Source organism: Andrena cerasifolii, chromosome 7 (assembly GCF_050908995.1).
Source record: "Andrena cerasifolii isolate SP2316 chromosome 7, iyAndCera1_principal, whole genome shotgun sequence".
NCBI classification, from domain to species: domain Eukaryota; kingdom Metazoa; phylum Arthropoda; class Insecta; order Hymenoptera; family Andrenidae; genus Andrena; species Andrena cerasifolii.
Genome location: NC_135124.1, coordinates 7,278,000 through 7,298,147, shown reverse-complemented (window position 1 = coordinate 7,298,147; position 20,148 = coordinate 7,278,000). Strand labels below are relative to the sequence as shown.

At 38.6% G+C, this 20,148-nt stretch overlaps 1 protein-coding gene and 1 non-coding gene across 2 annotated transcripts in view; one reads left to right on the top strand and one right to left on the bottom strand.

The window, feature by feature from the left end:
• Ec (ubiquitin specific peptidase echinus) overlaps positions 1-20,148 on the bottom strand; it is a 112,467-nt gene that overhangs the window by 75,363 nt on the left and 16,956 nt on the right. Inside the window, exon 2 of the mRNA XM_076817402.1 lies at positions 6,100-6,355. Coding sequence (XP_076673517.1) covers positions 6,100-6,330 — 231 coding nt within the window. The 5' untranslated portion in view covers positions 6,331-6,355. The remainder of the gene's footprint in view (positions 1-6,099; positions 6,356-20,148) is intronic.
• Trnae-cuc (transfer RNA glutamic acid (anticodon CUC)) lies at positions 12,954-13,025 on the top strand. The gene has a single exon. It is a non-coding gene; the product is annotated as a tRNA-Glu (tRNA).

The window sequence follows — 20,148 nt, the reverse complement described above, 5'->3', positions numbered from 1 at the left end:
TATATAATCGATGCTTAAAAATATGCTCCTCGCCAGTGTCGTCGTTGAAATTGTTATTTACGAACAGAGGGCTTCGTTGGTCGATACTAGGAACGTTTTAACATTTATCGGCATCTGGGACGAAACAGCTCTGCACCCCGTTAGTCTCGAGCTGCCATTATAGCGGGCCGAAACGAGTTTTGTGTCATTAATTCATTCGTTAGTTCGGCTGGACTAATGAAACAGTTTCTGAACGAACCCTCCAGCGATACACTCCTGCGTTTCATTAATCCGCTCTGCTAATTTATGGGCCTATTAAATCGCGCCGATAAAAGTTACCATTTATCGGGCGCTGCTCGACAGCTACAGACCGCGATTGTTTAATTTCATCCTCCACCGGCGAATGAAATTGGCATTAATAATTGCGCAAGGAAGGTCTCGGCGATAAGTCGTTGACGAATGAAATCGAAAGCGCTAATACTACTACAATCGACTAAAAAATGTTTACATTTTGTCGTCTGCTTCAGATGAATGAATTCAAATCATTGCCATTGTAAGATAGGAAATTGTTGCATCCAAGGACCTACATTCTTTTTACAAGATACAAGCGTACAGATTTCCAAGAATCAACGAATAACGAACGTGAGTTCGCTCCAAAATGTGTAATACAGAGTTTAAACGGGACATTGAATGTCTATCAGCGGAGGCAGCAGAATATAGTAGTTAAGTTAGGGGTTTAAACAGTATGGCGAATGTTCTGCATATTTCTGGTACTCAGAATATCACAAATCCGTAAATTCAAAAATATCTGAAATTTTGTGAATATGTAGGGGATTTCCTCCTGATCACAACGCAATTTTTGTTTGCTACCAAAATTCACTCTAAAGGAGTGAAATTAACCCCTGAAAATTCGGCTATTTTCCAATTTTATTTTGTAACTTGCAATCGGTAAGAGATAGAAAAAAAGTTTCAAGACAAAAAGTTACTTGTTTTAATTAGGGCTATAATTTGGTTTACAGTTCTTACAGTTCGCGACTTAAACCACAAAATCGGAAAATAGTCGGAATTTAAGGGGTCAATTTCACCCCCTTAGAGTGAATTCGGCAGCAAACAAAAAGTTTCATATTTTTTTTTTTGAATTTCAGGGTTCGGGAGTTTTCCTTGTCAGTTTTAGCTCGTAGTTTACAGAGATCGAATGAATTGTAATTGAAAGCAAATAAAGTCCTTCTTTATTCATCTAAAATGGCACTTCACATCTTGAAATCAGTGAAAGGGTCATCAATCATCGCAAACAAGTTGACAGGGAAGAGTGGTTCGAAACAGATTAATTTCCAAGACGCGACGATGAACATCAAGCAAAATACAAGTACGAAGAGAGAGGGATTCTAATCTGTTACAAACGATCGTGCCATTATGGCTGTCCGTTCAACATGAAGCACGCGTACCCAATACCTCGACTTACGTGACACGTGATACAAGTGTTTTAAGCGTAAACCGCGCACGCAGCCAGGGTGTGGTAACTGCTTTGTCCTGTGCCACGAATAAAAAGTGAACGTCACCAGGGACACGCTAAATGAGCGCGCCATTGCAATTGAAAAATTCCACCGTGGTCTATCGAAGCGTTCCCGATTTTCCAAAAACAAGGTGGTTGTAATGAATCGAGTTCGCTATCAGTAGTTAAATATTTCGATTAAATTCTTGTCGTCCCCGAGCAGTATTCTAGGCCCGGAGTCACCGATTCTGATTTGTATATTGTAAAATATTTGTTAACACCGGAACTGTGGTATATTCATTTTTCAAACGGTCGTGGAGTCCTGCTGCGGAACTCTGATTGAGTTCGGATTCGATTTGGTATTAATTTCAATTCGGTACCAGTTCAGTTCCCATTCGACAGCAGTTCAGTTTCTATTCGAAAGCAGTTCAGTTCCTATTTAAAAGCAGTTCAGTTCCTGTTTAAAAGCAGTTCAGTTCCTATTTAAAAGCAGTTCAATTCCTACTTAAAAGCAGTTCAGTTCCTATTTAAAAGCAGTTCAGTTCCTACTTAAAAGCAGTTCAGTTCCTATTTAAAAGCAGTTCAGTTCCTATTTAAAAGCAGTTCAGTTCCTACTTAAAAGCAGTTCAGTTCCTATTTAAAAGCAGTTCAGTTCCTATTTAAAAGCAGTTCAGTTCCTATTTAAAAGCAGTTCAGTTCCTATTTAAAAGCAGTTCAGTTCCTATTTAAAAGCAGTTCAGTTCCTATTTAAAAGCATTTCAGTTCCTACTTAAAAGCAGTTCAGTTCCTATTTAAAAGCAGTTCAGTTCCTAATTAAAAGCAGTTCAGTTCCTATTTAAAAGCAGTTCAGTTCCTATTTAAAAGCAGTTCAGTTCCTACTTAAAAGCAATTCAGTTCCTATCTAAAAGCAATTCAGTTCCTATCTAAAAGCAATTCAGTTCCTATCTAAAAGCAGTTCAGTTCCTATTTAAAAGCAGTTCAGTTCCTATTTAAAAGCAGTTCAGTTCCTACTTAAAAGCAGTTCAGTTCCTATTTAAAAGCAGTTCAGTTCCTATTTAAAAGCAGTTCAGTTCCTATTTAAAAGCAGTTCAGTTCCTATTTAAAAGCAGTTCAGTTCCTATTTAAAAGCAGTTCAGTTCCTACTTAAAAGCAGTTAAGTTCCTACTTAAAAGCAGTTCAGTTCCCATTCAATCCGGGTGTAATTACGGTTTGATGCCAATTATATTTAAATTCCTAAAAATTCAGTCATAACCCAACTTGTACTCACCAATAATCTCTAACGCATTATCTCATCAAACATCGTCCACTTGATCGTCTCTTATCAATAGAAGAATAGCAATCGTTTCAGAAATCTCTAAGAGGCCCAATCCCAATATCAACTAGGAAAAAACAAGTTTGATTTGACCTTTCATCCAGCCCCGGGGAGGTGGGATAACCATAGCCAAGGAAATGACGTGACTACGGTACATTTTGAAACTACCTATTAGAGGGGCTTGGGGAGCAAAAATAAAAAGGAGAACGATACAAAGCGTGGAAGAGAAAGCGAGGGAGAAGGGGCAATGGAGAAGATGGGGCTTAAGAAGATTCTCCACGTGTCCTGTCACTTAGTGGGCATGAATATTTACGTCTGCCTCCAAGGCTTTCGAAGATAGGAGCCTTAAAGATTTGGTGGCCACTCGTGGCCATAAACTATGGACGTGGATCATGACCACCGTCGTAAACCTGTTTCAGAAAAAGTCATCAATTCGCGTTAAAAAGATTTAGAGATGTTAAAGATTCCTGCCACTGTCGCGGATTATATGCTTCCTCTTTCTCCTCCTTCATTATACAAACGGAAATTCATGCTCCCTTAAGACTCTTGTTCGCGAAAGCTTCCATCGAATTAGAAACTATCGTTATTTCATTTTTATACCAATTTGAACACTTTGCACTTGTTCCAAATACATTTTCTTAGTCATATATACATATATATATATATATATAAAAGTTGATTCAGCCGAAATGGAGGAAAGAAGAAAAGAGGAGGAATTGGGGAAGGATGGACACAGGAGTAATGGAATAGGATAGAGGCGGGGGCTGTATTTTTTTGTAATATAGTATATACGTTATATGCTTATGTTTTTTATATTTACACTATATAGTTTATGCCACTTACGGGAGCGGAACTGTAGACTGTGCTATGTATACCACATCCGATAAGCATAAAAGAATGTACGGATGGCGAAATAAATACTACTAGAAAACTTGATTCATTGAATTTGTTCACAATGTTTTGTACGAAAGTGACATAACTCAGTGGTCTCGAAAACGCCCAAGTGCATGCTCGACTATCGGGTTGCATGCAGGAAGGCGCACGCCGGCCTTCGGCAAGGTATGCAGCACGAGAAATGCGCGCGAGGATATCGGCGACGCAAATAAACCCCCGAAAAAAGTAGAAATCAACCCGAAACTACCTAACAGTCGATAAAAATACCACAAAATAAAGGACTTGCCTCGAGGAAAAATTCCCTCGGACTCTTCAGCTCGAAATGAATTAACTGAACGTCAGAAAAAAAAAATTCAAGCGCAGCGGCCCGCTTTACTTCATAAATTAATATTTTTCGAAATCCGTGTCGAGTTGCAGTATCGAATACAAGGGGGTTAAAGGAGGTCGAGGAGGGCGTTAAAATGTCAAGGAGAAAGATCGGAAGACGGAGACACCAGAGGCACATTAATGTCACCTACGATTTTCAAATGGCACGTTACGCGTGTTTTGTGCCAAAGTAAAAAGTGTTCGCGAGTCGAGTGAAATATGACCCGCGATTTTCTTTGTAATCGAAGGGCAATATTAACCGCCACTAAACACGAATTTTTTATTACAAGTGAAGACAGCGTCGCAGGATTTTTTTTTTAAAATACGATAATCCGTGTTACTTCTTCCCTAACGAAGGAATAAAACGAAATAACTGGATCCCAGTAATCGAAGGCTAGGATTTTCGTATTTCAGACACGTGTATACGTTGACCTGGCCACCGCTATTACCCGGGTTACCCAAGGAACACGGGCAGCCTTCTAAATCGACTCTTTCGCGCGATTAACGTCGCGTAATTACCTCGAAACGAGAAGGTAAAGCCCAATTGGAGATCCTTTGCACGGCCGGCGTACTATTTTCTATGCGATTCTGATCGATTGTTCTAATCGAGCCCGGTCGAGCGTAATTGCTTCCTCCGGATGTTACAATTACCGCTACGTATCGGACAGCGTGCTGCACAAAAGCTGGGAAAAACAGTTCTGATCGACATAATAAATTCTAACGGTCCGTGGGAAGGCACCTTTTCACGAGGCAGCCGCGAATTATTTCCATTAATGAAGCGTGCAACCATCTCCGTGCATCAGACAAACTGACCCGCGCGGATTTATTCCGCGTGAATCATGCCTGGATCCACGACGAACGGGTCCTGATCGAATTAACCCCGTGATACCTGGCGAACGATAAGAATATTCGCGAGAAAGGGAGTTCGTTCTTAACCCTGCGGTTCTTGACCGTACGTATTTATAGATTCGATTTACATTGTTTATTTACTGACTTGAATGGCTCGAGGGAAATTATATCAGATTAATGATTTGAGAAGCGAGAGATATAAATATTTACTGTAAAAGGAACTAGCAATGAAGGTGATAGAGTATTAACCCTTCGCGATCACACAGGGTGTGCCGCACCCCAGGATATGTATTTGCCAATATTTCTGTGAATTTTTAGACCTTAATTAAATTTACAAATTTAGTGAATTTTAACAAAAAATAAAATCGCTTTTATCCGCAACTATTTCTTCAAATACGAATTTCAACATATGAAAATTTACATTTCTAGAGGAAAACTATTAGTGCATGACTGTACGAGTATTACGATTGGACATTTATCACTCAAAAGTTAAAAGATTCAGAAATACGAAAATGGTAGCTCAAACATGATACTGGGGTGCAGTGAACCCCATGTGACCAATTTGTGATTATAAGAAGGTGTGACCACGAAGGGTTAAGGAAGTAGCACTGTGGAATATTGTGAATATGAAGACAAGTTCTTAAATTGATCTTTTGAGACAATTTTTTAAGGGAGTTTCTATTTTCCTTTTGAAGTATTAATTAGGTCAGATGGTCGATTATCTTTATTGCGCTGATGGAAAGTAACTCTTGTGTCACCATTTTAAGACTGATTAATATGGGGACTTTATAAGCGACCATGATTGCTTCTAATCTAGAAATTTTGAAGATAATACGTAAAGGACTTAAGTAAACTTAGATAAGACAATTGTAAGACAGCGTGAAGATAATCAGCATAATTTCAAGATAAAGAGTACTCAAATATAAAATACAGAGCAACAGAAAGTACAGTGGCTGTATCTTAGTGATCCTACTGATTATCTCCAAAATTTGCGATCCTACAAACACGTATTTGTCGAAATCTCAATTTCTCCATTGCTAAGAAAGATCTTATCGTATATCGAGCAGTGCTGTACCCAAAACTATCTAACAGACATGAAGTAACCTAAGTATGAGCATAAAGAATAAACTTCGTCTCGACATGCAATAAATTGCAGAGAATGTGACACGTGGAAGTTCTCCATCATTTTTGAAGAATCTTATTTTACCTGAACGGCGCTGTTGAGGAAGCAGTTGTTTTGACCGGGCCCATTGAGTAATCCCTTCGTACTGGTGAAGCTGGTATTATGGTCGCTGGACGACGACTTCTGTGAAGACTGAATCTGCGCGTTTGCCTGATTTCCATGTATTTGATGGCACTGCGAGGACTGTAAGTATCCACTGTAATCCACGGTATCCTGGGACGCAGCTGGCTGCTGTAGCCCCATGATGGAAGCCATCCTCAACGAGCTACGTCAGTGTCATCTGCAAACAAAAAATAAATTGAATCTCGATTAAAAAGAATTCTCTTAAATTCTATCCATTCGATACTATTTATTTTTAAAAACAAAATTCTGAGTGTACTAGTTTTTCTTTCTCCTTCGCTACTCAAATGTCTACTATTCGCCAAAGTTAGTAGTAAAGGAAGAATACTTTGAGAAAAACGAGCCTAGAAATTTATGGAGTTCAGAGTTCGAGACTTTTTATCTAGGGGTGTATTGGAAAGATTTATGTTCGAAATTGGCAAGAATGCAACTTGCCGTAGTATGTATGAGCACTATGTACGTACGTGGTATTTCTGTAACAAAGGAAACGCAGAAAGGTCTATGTATGTTACAGACATTATTGACCATACTTTTCGACCTTTCACTGGAATGAAAATGGTATCGTAAAGTCGGTAAAGTAACGACTGCCTTGGCTGGAGACTAAGCTGAGTTTGTGGGTCATATGTACACGTGTAGGTATAACGATATAGATACGTTTGCCATAGGAATCAGTAAATTTGGTCACGTGGTGGTAAATTTATAGTTAAATATTTTTGTTTGTTCTTTCTTCCATATGGATCGCTGTAGCTTAATGTATTTTTAACAATTAACGGTTACGGTATTACGTATATTAATTCAGCAGCTAATTAAGCGAAGTAATATCAATTATAGTATTTGGAGAAGCTATATTTCATCGTGTTAGTCGTGACGTCCATTAACTTTTTGCTTAGAACATCTTCGTTGCTGAAAGATAAAATCTGGGACACTAATTGTCTTGATGACTTGACTGTGCTTTTTTGCTCCGATACGTAAGTCGAAATAATTTCCTTCTCTACTTACACACAGAAATTGAAGGGCATGGAAGATAACTTTAGAAATAAAATTGGAGATTTAAACAGACAAATTTTTGTTGCCCTTCTTAAAGAATAATTAAAGTTTGTATGCACTTATACACGTACGATACAAAACAGAAATTAATTTTTCGAAGACATAATGAACTTTCGTGACTGTAAATACTTCACTAATTTCGCTTTTGAATAAAATAAAATTCGAGTGTCTAATAATGACAATAACTGGATAACAATGCCAATAAAAATGTAATAAAGCATTCTCCAATCTCCATATTCCCAATCAGCACAAAAGTGATTGTAAATGATTTATGGAGGCCATTTGTATACTACTAAAAGAATCAGAAGCTGGATATCAAAGGGTTGTAATTAGATCGACCAATTAATTATATTATACGTAACTTTCGTTATTGACACCGTGTCGTCATTTACAAGAGTTGAATTTCACGCGTTTCGTATGCATTTTGTATACCGCACGTTGAATGTAATCACGTTATGCACGTCGGATAATAGTCTGCACGTAACGCGACACATATCGGACGATCGTAACGATACCAAGAAATCATGTTCAACGAATCAATGAACATCGAATCGATATTCACGAGACATTCTCATACGCTCCCCAATGTTCTGGCTGAGTGAAACGCGGCCTCGATCGAGGATCCTCAAGGAAAACGGCATAGCGACGACATTTTTCTAACGCGCTTGTAAATAAGCTAAATAATACAATTCCACTGTTTCATCAGGGAATATCTTGCGGTTAGTTTGTCACCGCGAATGTTCATATTCTTGAAATAGAATGTGTATGGTGAAGGAAAGAAAACATTCGCCAACGGTTTCGTTATAAATAGCACTTTGTAAAAATAGCAATTGAAAGGGAGGAAATACTGAGATCAACATTCTAGTTTTGCTTGAAATATTATTGGTAAGTATTTATAATAACTGAAGTTCGTTTTCATTATTTTGAAATATAGAATCAATTCTGAAGAAAATATTCTTTTTTACACTCTGTCAAATTGAAGAATTTGATAGAATTATCTACTGGGACCTTTTTGTCTCCATCAATGAATTCTATAAAAATTGCACTTGCAGTATATAGATCATATATAAAACTTAAAAATGTGAAGAGGTTGAAATTGTACAATTTAGGAAAATACGAAAATACGGAATTCTTTGGTGTTCGACTTAAACGTAGAATAAGATTCCAGATATTTTTAAAACTGGGCCAAACATTTTCTCCATGGAATTGTTTAAATAAACAGGTCATTAATCACAGGCAGATCAACGAAGCATCCCCGAATTTTTTTAGAAAAGTGACAGTTTTAAAATCTTGTACTATAAAGCAGAAAATGTTTCGTATGTTTGTGTGTTTGTGTGTCGCCTAAAAACTTTCGAACAGGTAAACTCGGGGGTCACGAAATGTACCTCGGCTCATTATGCCTGGCTAATCCAGATATATGTGACTATTTTCAAAAAAAATAAAAAAATAAAAAATAAATTTATTTTATAAAATCAGAATCTAAATTTCAGGCGAAGCCGAGTAGTAAAGATAATACTGTCTAAACAAAAGTGTACATATAAAAATTTAAAGGTGAATTTTCAAGACAGGAGAAACTTCCCACTTTTAATCGACGCACCACGTGTAAATCACACGCAATCTCGATAACGGTAAACCCGTAACATATTGACTCCACTGTAATTTCTTAGCTTCGCACTCTCTGTACGACGTATGCATACGTCCCCTTTTTGTTCATGCACGAACAATATTAGCTCGCCTATGTTTTAACACCGTTATCTTCTATGAATTTGAAATACAGAGAGACACGGAAACATTACCTCTTACTCGGCCTGCAAGAGACAGGCTGCAGGATGCAGCCGTGTGTGTATTTTCTCGAGATATATAACTAAGATAACAATTAACATCCAATTGCAATGATCATCAATTTCTTCCATATACATGTGATACCTAATATTTATTTAATGACTGCTAGCTTATGAGAATATCGAAATTACGTTACGTTAAAATTTCAGCTCTAAAAAGTTCTTCTAAATTCGCGATATGCACATGATGTACATTAAACATCATTTTAATTTGCCTGACATTTATGGGTACCATCAATTATAAATTATTGTCTTAACAATCTGTGGAAATATAAGTTAAACAGTTTTCATACAGAAGTTTGATAAATGACCGTATATTTTGGGATATCTGAAATATCCCACAGAAATGTATCGAAATGTCAAATGTAAATTATAGAATCGTAGTTTTTAAACAACAATCACTCGACGATAATAGAAAATGCTGTAAACCACCGCGAATCTTTTGCTTCGCCCCAAAAGCAGATCGACGCCATGACCTCCCCGTCGATTCTTTTTTAACTCCAAAAACAGCACGTAAATATCTCCCCGGATTCTGCGTCGCTCGACGCATCGTCATCTTCGATCATCAAAAATAGACTTCTCGCCTCATACGCATCTTCAGCAAAAATTCTCAATTGACACTCGCTGCTCTTCGCCGAAATTCGAGCATAATCTCATCAGCTAGCACAAAAAGCCTCGTTTCCCTGTAATCTCAATCACGATATAAAAGAATCCCAAAAGGTCGACGCGTTTTGTACGAAAAATAAATGTCTTCCACGCCCATCTTGTCAAAAGATTCAACTGTTTCGTATCTTCAAAAATTTAGGAAAGATCTCAAGAAATTTACCATTGACTGCGACGTTACCTTCCCGAGGGAGTGTATCGGTTGCAATTTCTTCCACGTGGGCGCGCGATATCGGGCACAGAAGAAGAAGACGTCCACGCCTTTTCCGCGCGCGCGTCGCGTCGAAAGGGAAATTAAAGGAGATGGAAAAGGAGGCTGCTGAAGAGAGATGATGTTATCGGGCGAATAGGGGATGGAAAGCGCGGTAGGACTGGCATAGGCGACACACTAAATGGTACGGCTGAGTGGTCGGCGTTAATTTCGAGGGGCCAACAAAAGTGGTCGCAGCGAGTACGTGCTCGAGAGCTAAGCTGGCCTCGCTGTCTTCGTGGTCCCTTTTAGGGCTCGGTAACAATGCGACCGCGGTAGTTTTCGCTTCTAAAGGGAACGGACGCTGCAATGGAGGTTAACGTCGGCCACGTGATACGCGGTTAAGCTCCAAAAGGCAAATTTCTTATGGGTTTTTTCTGAATTATAAAGTCAACCTTCTAAGTACAATCCCAGCACCTGGAATTGGAAAAAACCAAAAGAAACTCGAAAACCACATAAAAAGGGCCATTCTAAAAAAAATTCTGATGAACTTTTTTATTTTTAAATTTTTATTTATTTTTTTTTAATGGTGGAATATAGAAGAGCAAACTAAGGGGATAATAATACCACTTTATCGCAGAATTTATTCATCGCAAACATATTGAAAAAGTGCATTTAATAGTGATAAGAAGCCTACCTTCATTGATGAATAAATGGAATTGAATTTGTTGCTTGATAATCCAAGCTTCATAATTAAGTTTCAAAACTACTCAAACAAGCAGATCTACGTTTTGACTGGTTTTCTTAAAAAAGGAACTCTGAACAATGAAATGAAAACGTGGTGCACTTTTATCCTAGTTTATAGTTATTTGAGAGGAAAGCTGCAGTGAACTAGGCTTGCTACTCCACGTCCTCGATAAAAATGTCCCTGAAGTTTTGTGATAAAGAAAGAAAGACATTTCACATCCATCAATCCAACGCATACGATGGAAAGCCAGAACAGCCTCTCGATCAAAGCACTGGCAGGCTAGCCTAATTTTCGTGTTTTCTTTACCACGGACTAGGCGTCGCGGCGCCTATCCTGGCCAACTCTTTACGGTGTCTACTTGTGCGTCCAAACGGAAATAACCTCGCGATAGCAACAGGCCCCAAGTTTATGCCGTAATACACGATCTCCCCTCTCTTCCATTTCCGTTTTTCGCTCAAATCTCCCCCTGGTTTCTTTATTCCGCCCACCGCGACGTCGAGGAGTTGATTTTTGCGAGAACATACGCCTTTCGTGCCGTTCTAAGACACCGGAAGTGGCCTCGATGTGTTTTCAAGGAACTCGATTCTCCATAATAGCCTCGGAATCACTAAACGCTAGCAACTGGGGTTCCAAACGCATGCCTGTATTTAGAACTTCTTTATATACTTTCGGTAGAAAGATATTGCTAGTAATAGTAGCAAGTTTATTGCAAGACACTGTTACTATCACTTACTGTTATTAAACAGTGGCTATTAAGCTAAAATTCATTTGTAAAATATGGCTACACGAATTTTGAACTGGGATGATACGAGCAGTGGCGCACTCGAAGGGATTCTGGCACCCCCAAAGAAGGAGCTTTTTAAAAAGAAAAGAAAGCTGGGTTTTATTCTTTAAAGATATTTTTATAATCACCTAATGAATTTTATTGAGTTTGCATTCAAAATATTTGTATCCGTTCAACTCGGCTCCCCCAAAATTAAATCCTGAGTGAGCCTCTGGATATAAGTACGATACTGACAAGGGATACTATCCAAGAATCCAGCATGGATGAATAGTTTTCTCCTGAGCATATCTTCTTAAGCACAAAAATCTAGTGCTTAATTTCTTTTATTTATACCTAATCTGAATTTTCAAAGACGAAACAGCCCTTCAGCGGTTAAAAATATCCATTTAATAAATTAGTAGTAGCTTTGTGACATATAGTTTAACCAAAACACAGATTATAAAGCGAAGCATCTGGCGTTCATTTCGAACTGACAAACATGGACGTCGTCAATGACTTGCAGAGTGCGAGAAAAAATTTCCTGGAAGCGAATTTGTTTACCGTGCGTTTAACCTGATTGCAGAAACTTAACCATTGTACCGTTACAGTCACCTCGAGGTCCCGTAGAAATCCCAAGAAGGCGAATAGTAAAGAAACCGAAAGAAACTCTCGTACGGTGTGTGGATGGTGGTCGCCTATAAATACGCTCGCGTACATTGTCATTCAGAGAACAACGGTGGCTTATTACGTTGTCATGCATAACACGTAGGGGATAGCTTGGAAGGAGAATAAAACGGGCTGCGGAAAGGCCTCCTCAACATTTCAGCTTTTTGAAAGTCACAAGTATTCACACCGAGGGAATTGAAAATTTCTGTGGAATATACACAACGAACGAAAGGTTGCAATACCTAAGAGAAGAAAGTTTAACCGTTTTTGATAATTAAATATAAAGATTTTTGAAATTTTCCACAGTTTAAATATTTTTTCTTCGTTATTGAATGGCTGATTTGTTAAATTTTGCTGGGCGAGAGTTTTGGATGATTTTTCAATTTCTAATTGTTTCTCAATATTTACAATGCAACTTTTTTTAGATTGTCCGAAATTAGAAATCAGATAGCCACTTAAATTCGAGGTTTTATTTTTCGAATTTGCAAAAAGAAATTGCCGTTCTCCTTAAATGACCTCGATGAGAAGTAGCAAATTACATTAACAGAGAGATATATTAAGTTACAGAAACTGTTAAATTGCGCGCAAAATTCTGCATCGCTAAAGAAATCTGATACAACATGAAATTATAATACCTGAAGCCTTTTGACAATTGAACGTATCTTAAATCCAGAGGAATATCGGGTTTTACTTTACTAATTGGTTTCGTGAAAATCTTTTGTTCTATTATCACGTTTGTAATATTAAATTGCTGTGGAATGAATAAAAAGCAGAAAAATGTTTTAACAAAATGTTAGTGATACTATATCTACCAATGTGAGAGCGATACAGATATCAAAATCCGGTATGGTCTAGTGGCTAGGATACCTGGCTCTCACCCAGGAGGCTCGGGTTCGATTCCCGGTACCGGAAAATTTTTTTTTTTCTGAATACTAATATTTTATCACAAATATAGTACGCTGGGTCATATCCAAATATTATTTTCATATTAATACCATAAATCCATATTTGTATAAGATTTTTATCACGTCTATAAAGAATACTTGTAGTTTTTTTCGTCAATTATATATATTTTTTTAACTCTTTTCAAAATTTTGTTAACGGAAGTTTGTAGCGCTTATTGCACCATTAAAATTTTGTTTGAAATATTTTTTTCTGTCTGTTGTACTTTGAGAGTTATACGGGAAAAAGTGGAAGTGTCAATTTAACTTTGAGGTTAGTTTTCACCCCCTTAAAGGGCGATAAAGCCCAAATGAAAGACACTGTTGTTCTTGTTTCGAGTCACTCTATAAACCCACAAAGTTGCGTTCCAATCGGTGAACCCGGGTTCGCGGTGTTCCCTTGTAAGAGTTCTGATTTCGTACTGGAGGTTGGTTTGAAGGAAAGCTATGGAGTCTCTTTCAGCGGTAGAATTTTTAGCGAAAGGTGGTAGGAGAAGTTCCTTATTGGTGGAAGCGTGGTTGGAAGTCGCTGTTTGGAAATTGCAGGAAAGGGAAAGTGCTGATTAGTGACCACGTGAACGGGTCAGTGCGAGGCCATCTGACAATGGCCCGTACTACCCCCTAGGACGGGGGTTTTACAAGAGCCCCAGGTTTATACCCAAGGACTGACAGGCCAAGTGTCTGCCAGGTGAGATGCACAAAACACAGGACATCCTTCCGGGCCCTCGAATTATATGAGGAGACTTTCTCTCCTCGACTTTGCAGAAAGTTCTGCTGCACCCTTCAGCAGCCATGCTATCCTAAAATTGAGCCCCACTGTTCCATGACCCTGAATCTTTCTTTCTGTCTCTTCAGTAAGCCTATTTTAGATTCAACTAGAGTACTTAAACTAATTAGACGACCAGTCATACAAATTGCTTTATCGTTTAGTAAGCAGTCTGTTTATTGTTGAAGCTCCAAAAGTTTTTCTGAAAAAGCCATCTTCAATTATGTTTGCAGCATGTAGCATTTATACAGTGCAGCGAATTCTGTGCAGCATTCGATACCGCTGCGAAGCAGGCACTCGAAGATCGTCTGCGTTTGCAAGACGTGTTGCATACTCAGTCGGGACGATAGTCTTTCACATCCATTCACACATCTCAGTGCGTACCACGATACCTCGTGCTGATAGCGCAATCTAAAATTAAATCGGAGATTCACAATGGTTCGTTTGGGTAACGGAGGATTGATGAATGCGAATTTCAAAGTTCTATTCCTGGTCGCGATTGTTTATTGGTATCAAGACGTGTTATTAGAAGAGTCACGGATAAACTATATAGGTACCAGTTGAATACAGCAGCGTTCCCCAAAATTTTTAATCGCTAAACGCTCTTTATCTTACAAGAGGAGTGTATGAAGATAGGCGGTTTGGTTCAATTTAGCATATAGTTAGCGTGCGACATGTATAATAATCTATTAAACGCACAGAGCAACCTACTACAAATTTTTCGAGAAAATCTAGTCCGAAAGTCTGCCATTTAATTAAGGTACACTTTTAATGCAACTGTAATCTATATGGATGGATATGCTAATATATAGTACACACTAATCTTTGGAATGTACTAATCCCTGGTATATGTACCTACACACTTTCACTATTTTCTAATTGAATCTACAATTAAGTCTTTAACTTAATTTCAGTCTTAGATACATATAAATCCAGATTCAAAATCTGAAAAAAAATTAAATTTTGAACTTAAGTTCCCCAGAAAGTTTTTAATAACGTGCCCCTTCATTTTAATACTTTGACGACCGCTGTCAAATACGCATAATTTCTCGATTTTGATTTACTACTTTCCGTGAGCTTAAGAAATCAACTGTATTTCATATTTATCACTCATAAAGCTAATATGCTACTTATAGTTACTTGTACGCTGTTTTGATGGTTTTCAAAAAGAAATGAACTGTTGAAAAATTTAAAAAAGATCGGCAGTGCACTACATGCAATATTTTACCCAAATTAGTGACTTGAACCCTGTATACTCTCTTGTTATATATGTAGTAAATATGTACATACTAGCTTTACTACCCGCTTCGCGCGAAATTTAGATTCTGATTTTATAAAAAAATATTTTTTTAGTTTTTTCTTATGAGAACAGTCACATTCATCTGGATTAGTTAAACATAATGAGTTGAGGCACATTTCGAGATCCCAAAGTTTAAGGCCTGAAAGCTTTTAGGCAACAGACAAACGCACAAACATATAGAAGCTTTCTGCTTTATATATTAAGATATATATATACCTATGGAACGCATATGTATGTTGGTATCAAATGAAAAAATTGCATCGAGGATATCTAAGAGCGTTATCTGAACTTAGATGTACCATATCCAAGGCTCCCCTGTGCAAAGAAAGAGGACTCGCTATTTTAATCTTCAAACGAATGGAAAGAAACGTGCATCCAAGAAACGCGTTACTTTCCCGTCGTCGAGCGGGCAACTTTTTCTCCCCCAACCCCCACCCCCCACCCCCCACCCCCCACCCCCCACCCCCCACCCCCCACCCCCCACCCCCAGTCCGTCGACGGCGAGATCTTCCGGCGGGTGCCGCGAAACACTGCCAACTTTCCTCCACTTCTTCAGCATCTTCGCGTAATTGTTTACCCTCGCGTCAAGCGCGCCGCGGTCGCAATCGCGAAAGAAGAGATCCCATCCAACGGGGAACCGCATTGCGGTGAAACGCGATGACGCTGACGCGTATAAATCCGTCGCGGATACATACGTTAAAATGCACACTGGCCAAACACCCCTCCTATTTTCCGTTTGCTTAATTTCTGTCGCCCCCGTATACATCATCGCGCGATAGCGATCGTACTTTTCCGGGGGAGGGGGTTAATTACGTAGGAGCCACGCAGAAAATTCGCTTTTGCTGTGCAACGATGTGCATGTGCGACGCAGCAGCTTTTAATTTATGCGTGATTTTTCGAGGCTGTGAATATGTTTTACTTTTCTAACTTTCTGTGTGCGCTTTATTAAGCATGAATCAATCTAGCGTACGTGTACACTGAACCTTTAAAAATCTTAAAAAACACTTACAAGGGAAGATCCCGAAGCCGAAAATCTTATTATTACACAACCGCTAGAAAGGATTTGGATACGTCAAACAGGATTTTAACCCCGTCGTCCGCAAAGGATGATCGACGTGGTAATTCCGGGTTCGGTTCAGCCATTTCTCGCCCCAGAGATTTACGGATTTTCCACTTATATGGGCACGCCTGCGAAAGTTTCCGCGCCGATAACGCATCGAGTGGTTTGTAAGCTAAAAAGTTTCAAAGCATTCATCATGCCCCCAATCTCATGTAAGTGGCTCGATTAAGGAGGTAAGATTAAAAAGTGTTTCCAATTTCGGGGAATTGGAAGAATCTTATCGATCACCGAGGGGGGTATAGATCGATCGTAGCAAACGATATGGAGGGAAATCGAGGGTTCATTCATCCATTACAAGTTCGTTTCGTTCCATATTGCCTCGTTACTGCCAAAAACCTTTATAATGATAATTTAAAATATTTCTCTGGCATTGAAATTTAGTATGAATCGACCACTTGTTGAAGCAAATTCTTGATCACAATTGCTTTAAAACTTTATCTGCGACCCTTATGTTTACATGATTTTACGACTTTCGTCTATAACTGTGCGTGAGCCTGCGAATTTAATCTCATTTCATATTCGTCACTGATAGAACTGCACCATCGAAAGATCTCGATTTTATTTAAAAGTCGATGGAAGAGGCGAATGCAGTTGAACTCCTTTAAGAGGTTATACCTAGTCAGGAGGCCGAAAAGACGCTAATCTGTGTGATTTTTTTTTTGAAAAAGCGGAAGCATATATTTTTACAGAACTTTTTGCAATTAAAACAGCAACATTTAAAGAACATTTGGTAATTTTTTTGTAGAAAAATATTTACGTTTATCATAAAAATACAACAACATCCAAGAAGCCTTTTTAAAAACGGTGAGCAAGCTATCACAAAAATAACTGCACCATTCTGAAATTTTGTGGGCACATTTTTTATATAAAAATCTACCGAATGACGGGGGGATATTTTTCCATTGTATAATTTCGATTTTATCGACCAAAAACGGGAATTAGTGATAACCATGAAGCCTTGACATATTTTTCTACAAAAAAAATACCAAAAGTAATACCATCACGAAGGCCTAAAATTTCCAAAACTGTACAATACCTACTGCTAAACAAAATGCTCTTGCAAACTGTTTGAGACCTCTTGAGCATCAAGCTTCAAGACGCTCTGAATTTTGTGTCCCATCTCCAAAACAGTGCCAAAAATACTGCAGGCCGAGTTCCTTGCCGCTCGGATCGTGATCGCGCGTCGGTTTTTCGAGGGGCCCGCTCGCGAATTTTTTGAGGATGCACCTGCGGCCCAAGTATCAAATGTTGCCCAGTTGCACGTCGCGATTGCGGTCTTCGGGAAAAACTCGCCGAACCGGTCATGCGTAAAATATCACGAGCCTCTTGACAAGAGGACCCAAGCAGGAGCAAAGTGGTCGCAGGAGCACGAGGCTGCGGTAATGCCGCGACGCGCGATAAATCGTTCTTTTGCAGTATCATGTGCGTAGAAACATTTTCTGCCTGCACGAGCGCCAGCTACGCTCAGCGTTGCATTCTTCGAGCACACTTGAAACAATTTCGTTCGACCGACAAACGAGACGCGTTATACGGTTTTACGACTCGACGACCAAGGGAATTACTATGGAATGAAATTTTTGCGCGAGAAATTCAAAGTGTGAAGATATGCTTGCAATTAATAAAATCTCCGGATGACTCTAACGATGACAATGCTTGTGAATGCTGTCACGTTTCTGGTGGTAATCATGACGGTTTAGATGGCAATATCAATGTTTCAGTTTGTATGTATTCGCTGCGATTAGAATGAAATTCCTTTGCTGGTGTTTTAAAATATTTAGGTGAATGATCGATGTTCTTTTGAATTTCTGGTACTAACAATAAGTGATCTGAATTTTATTTGCGTAGAAACTTTATGATGAGTTCATTCTTTATCGTATCGTGGATTAATAATACAAATGCGCCTGTCGATAAAAAAGAATATAAGTTTAATTTACCACGCGGAATGAATTGAATCAGCTAAATCTGCTAAATGATTCACTCGTTCGGTATGTATTATCAGTATGCTGTACTTTTCGGATTATAGGTGTTATTGAATGAGAATTTGTAGTTACTGCGTCGAATTGAATATCTTTGTTTGACTCGTAAAAGTGACATTGTTTCAATTATTCTATGTGGCTGAAGTAAATCGAAATAACATATCCAACAGATTCGTTCGCTGGAAGACAACTGCACTCGATAGAAATTGACACTTTTAATTAAAATGCTGGTCCACCACCGTTTCCACGGTACGAACTGCATTGAATGGATACAATTAATTATCGATGCAGAACTAATAATATATTTTAGGGGTATATTAATTGCACGGCAACAACAATATGCTTTAAAAGTGTGTACCTATAATTTGCCTGTCAAATAATACTCTCCGGTAGCAGGGAGCGTGCTCTCAACAAATGGCTCTATTAAAATTATTAATGAACCTGTCTTTCGACTTGGTATCGCTGACGCACGCGGGATATCAATTTTCCTGATTAAAATGGAGACATCTGTTTTGAAATTTTATGAAGCGAATTCTTTGTGGGTTTGTTTGTACAATCTTAGGTGTAGTTTACTGCTTTCCATGAAATTTGAATTCATTTCCCCCTATTTTACCAGCCCTTTTCAACTTCAACTCTGAGAATTCAACTTGGAAAATTCAACTTTGAGAATTCGACTTGGAAAATTTAACTTTGAGAATTCAACTTGGAAAATTCAACTTTGAGAATTCAACTTGGAAAATTTAACTTGGAAAATTTAACTTGGAAAATTTAACTTGGAAAATTTAACTTTGAGAATTCAACTTGGAAAATTCAATTTTGAGAATACAACTATGAGAATTCAAATCTGAGAGTTCAGCTTTGAGAATTGAAATCTGAGGGCTTAACTTCGAGAATTCAAATCTGAGGGTTAAACTTTGCGAATTCAAATCTGAGGATTCAACTTTGAGAATTCAAATCTGAGAGTCGAACTCTGTGAGTTCAGCTTTGAAAGTTCAACTCTAAGAGCTCAAGTTTTAAAATTCAACTTTCAGAATTCAAAACTGATTCAACTGCGATAAATCCAATATATAAAAATTCAACTCTATTTTCCAGTGACGTCGATAAACACTTCATTGCATTGTTTCCCAGAAACGAAGCGTATAGTACAAAAAATCACGTCTTTCAGATTGAAGAAATGACTCCCACTGAACAATCGCGTAGGTACATTATCACCCAGCTCAGGGCCAAGTGATGACACCGAGCCTCGGAATACTTTACACCTCTGCTGTCCTTGCGATGATAATGCGTAGGAATGCCCGGTTCGTGATGATAATACAGCCCCATGATTATCGTGCTGCCCGAAGCCACCTCAGGGCCGCCGGTAAAATTACGTCGTAATGATGGCCAACCGACGAACCGGTTGTGGCCCTGGCCCTGCCACTGCACTTATTTGGCCCCTACGCCCTCCATCAGCTAACCCGATCCCAGCGGACCAAACCAAAAAGAAAGAAAAATGCACAGAGAACCCGCAAAACTGAACCACACACCTGGCCCAAGAATAAAAGTGCGATTTCGAGGCAGCATCGAAGACGCTCGCGAAGGAGAACGCGGATTTTGTGAGTTACGTAAAGGGCACAAAGGGCTCTTCAATTATTGCCAATGGAAAAGAAGATTCCTGGCTGCAAAACAGGTAGTTGAGAAGGGTCTGCGAAGATTGGTGGGTAATGGGCAGCATTTTAGCTTCGAAACGAAACACTGGATTCGAGGAAGGTTACGATATCTTATTTTAAAAGCGACGCAGGGTTGAGTGTTTTATATAATACCCTTTTCTGTAGGCCAGATATTTTTCAAGTGACCTAATCTTGTATTACCTGTACAAAAACAATGAAAATTTCATAAGCAGGAAAATCACCCCTTCTGAAGATTTAAACTGTCCTCACAAATGTTTTCTAC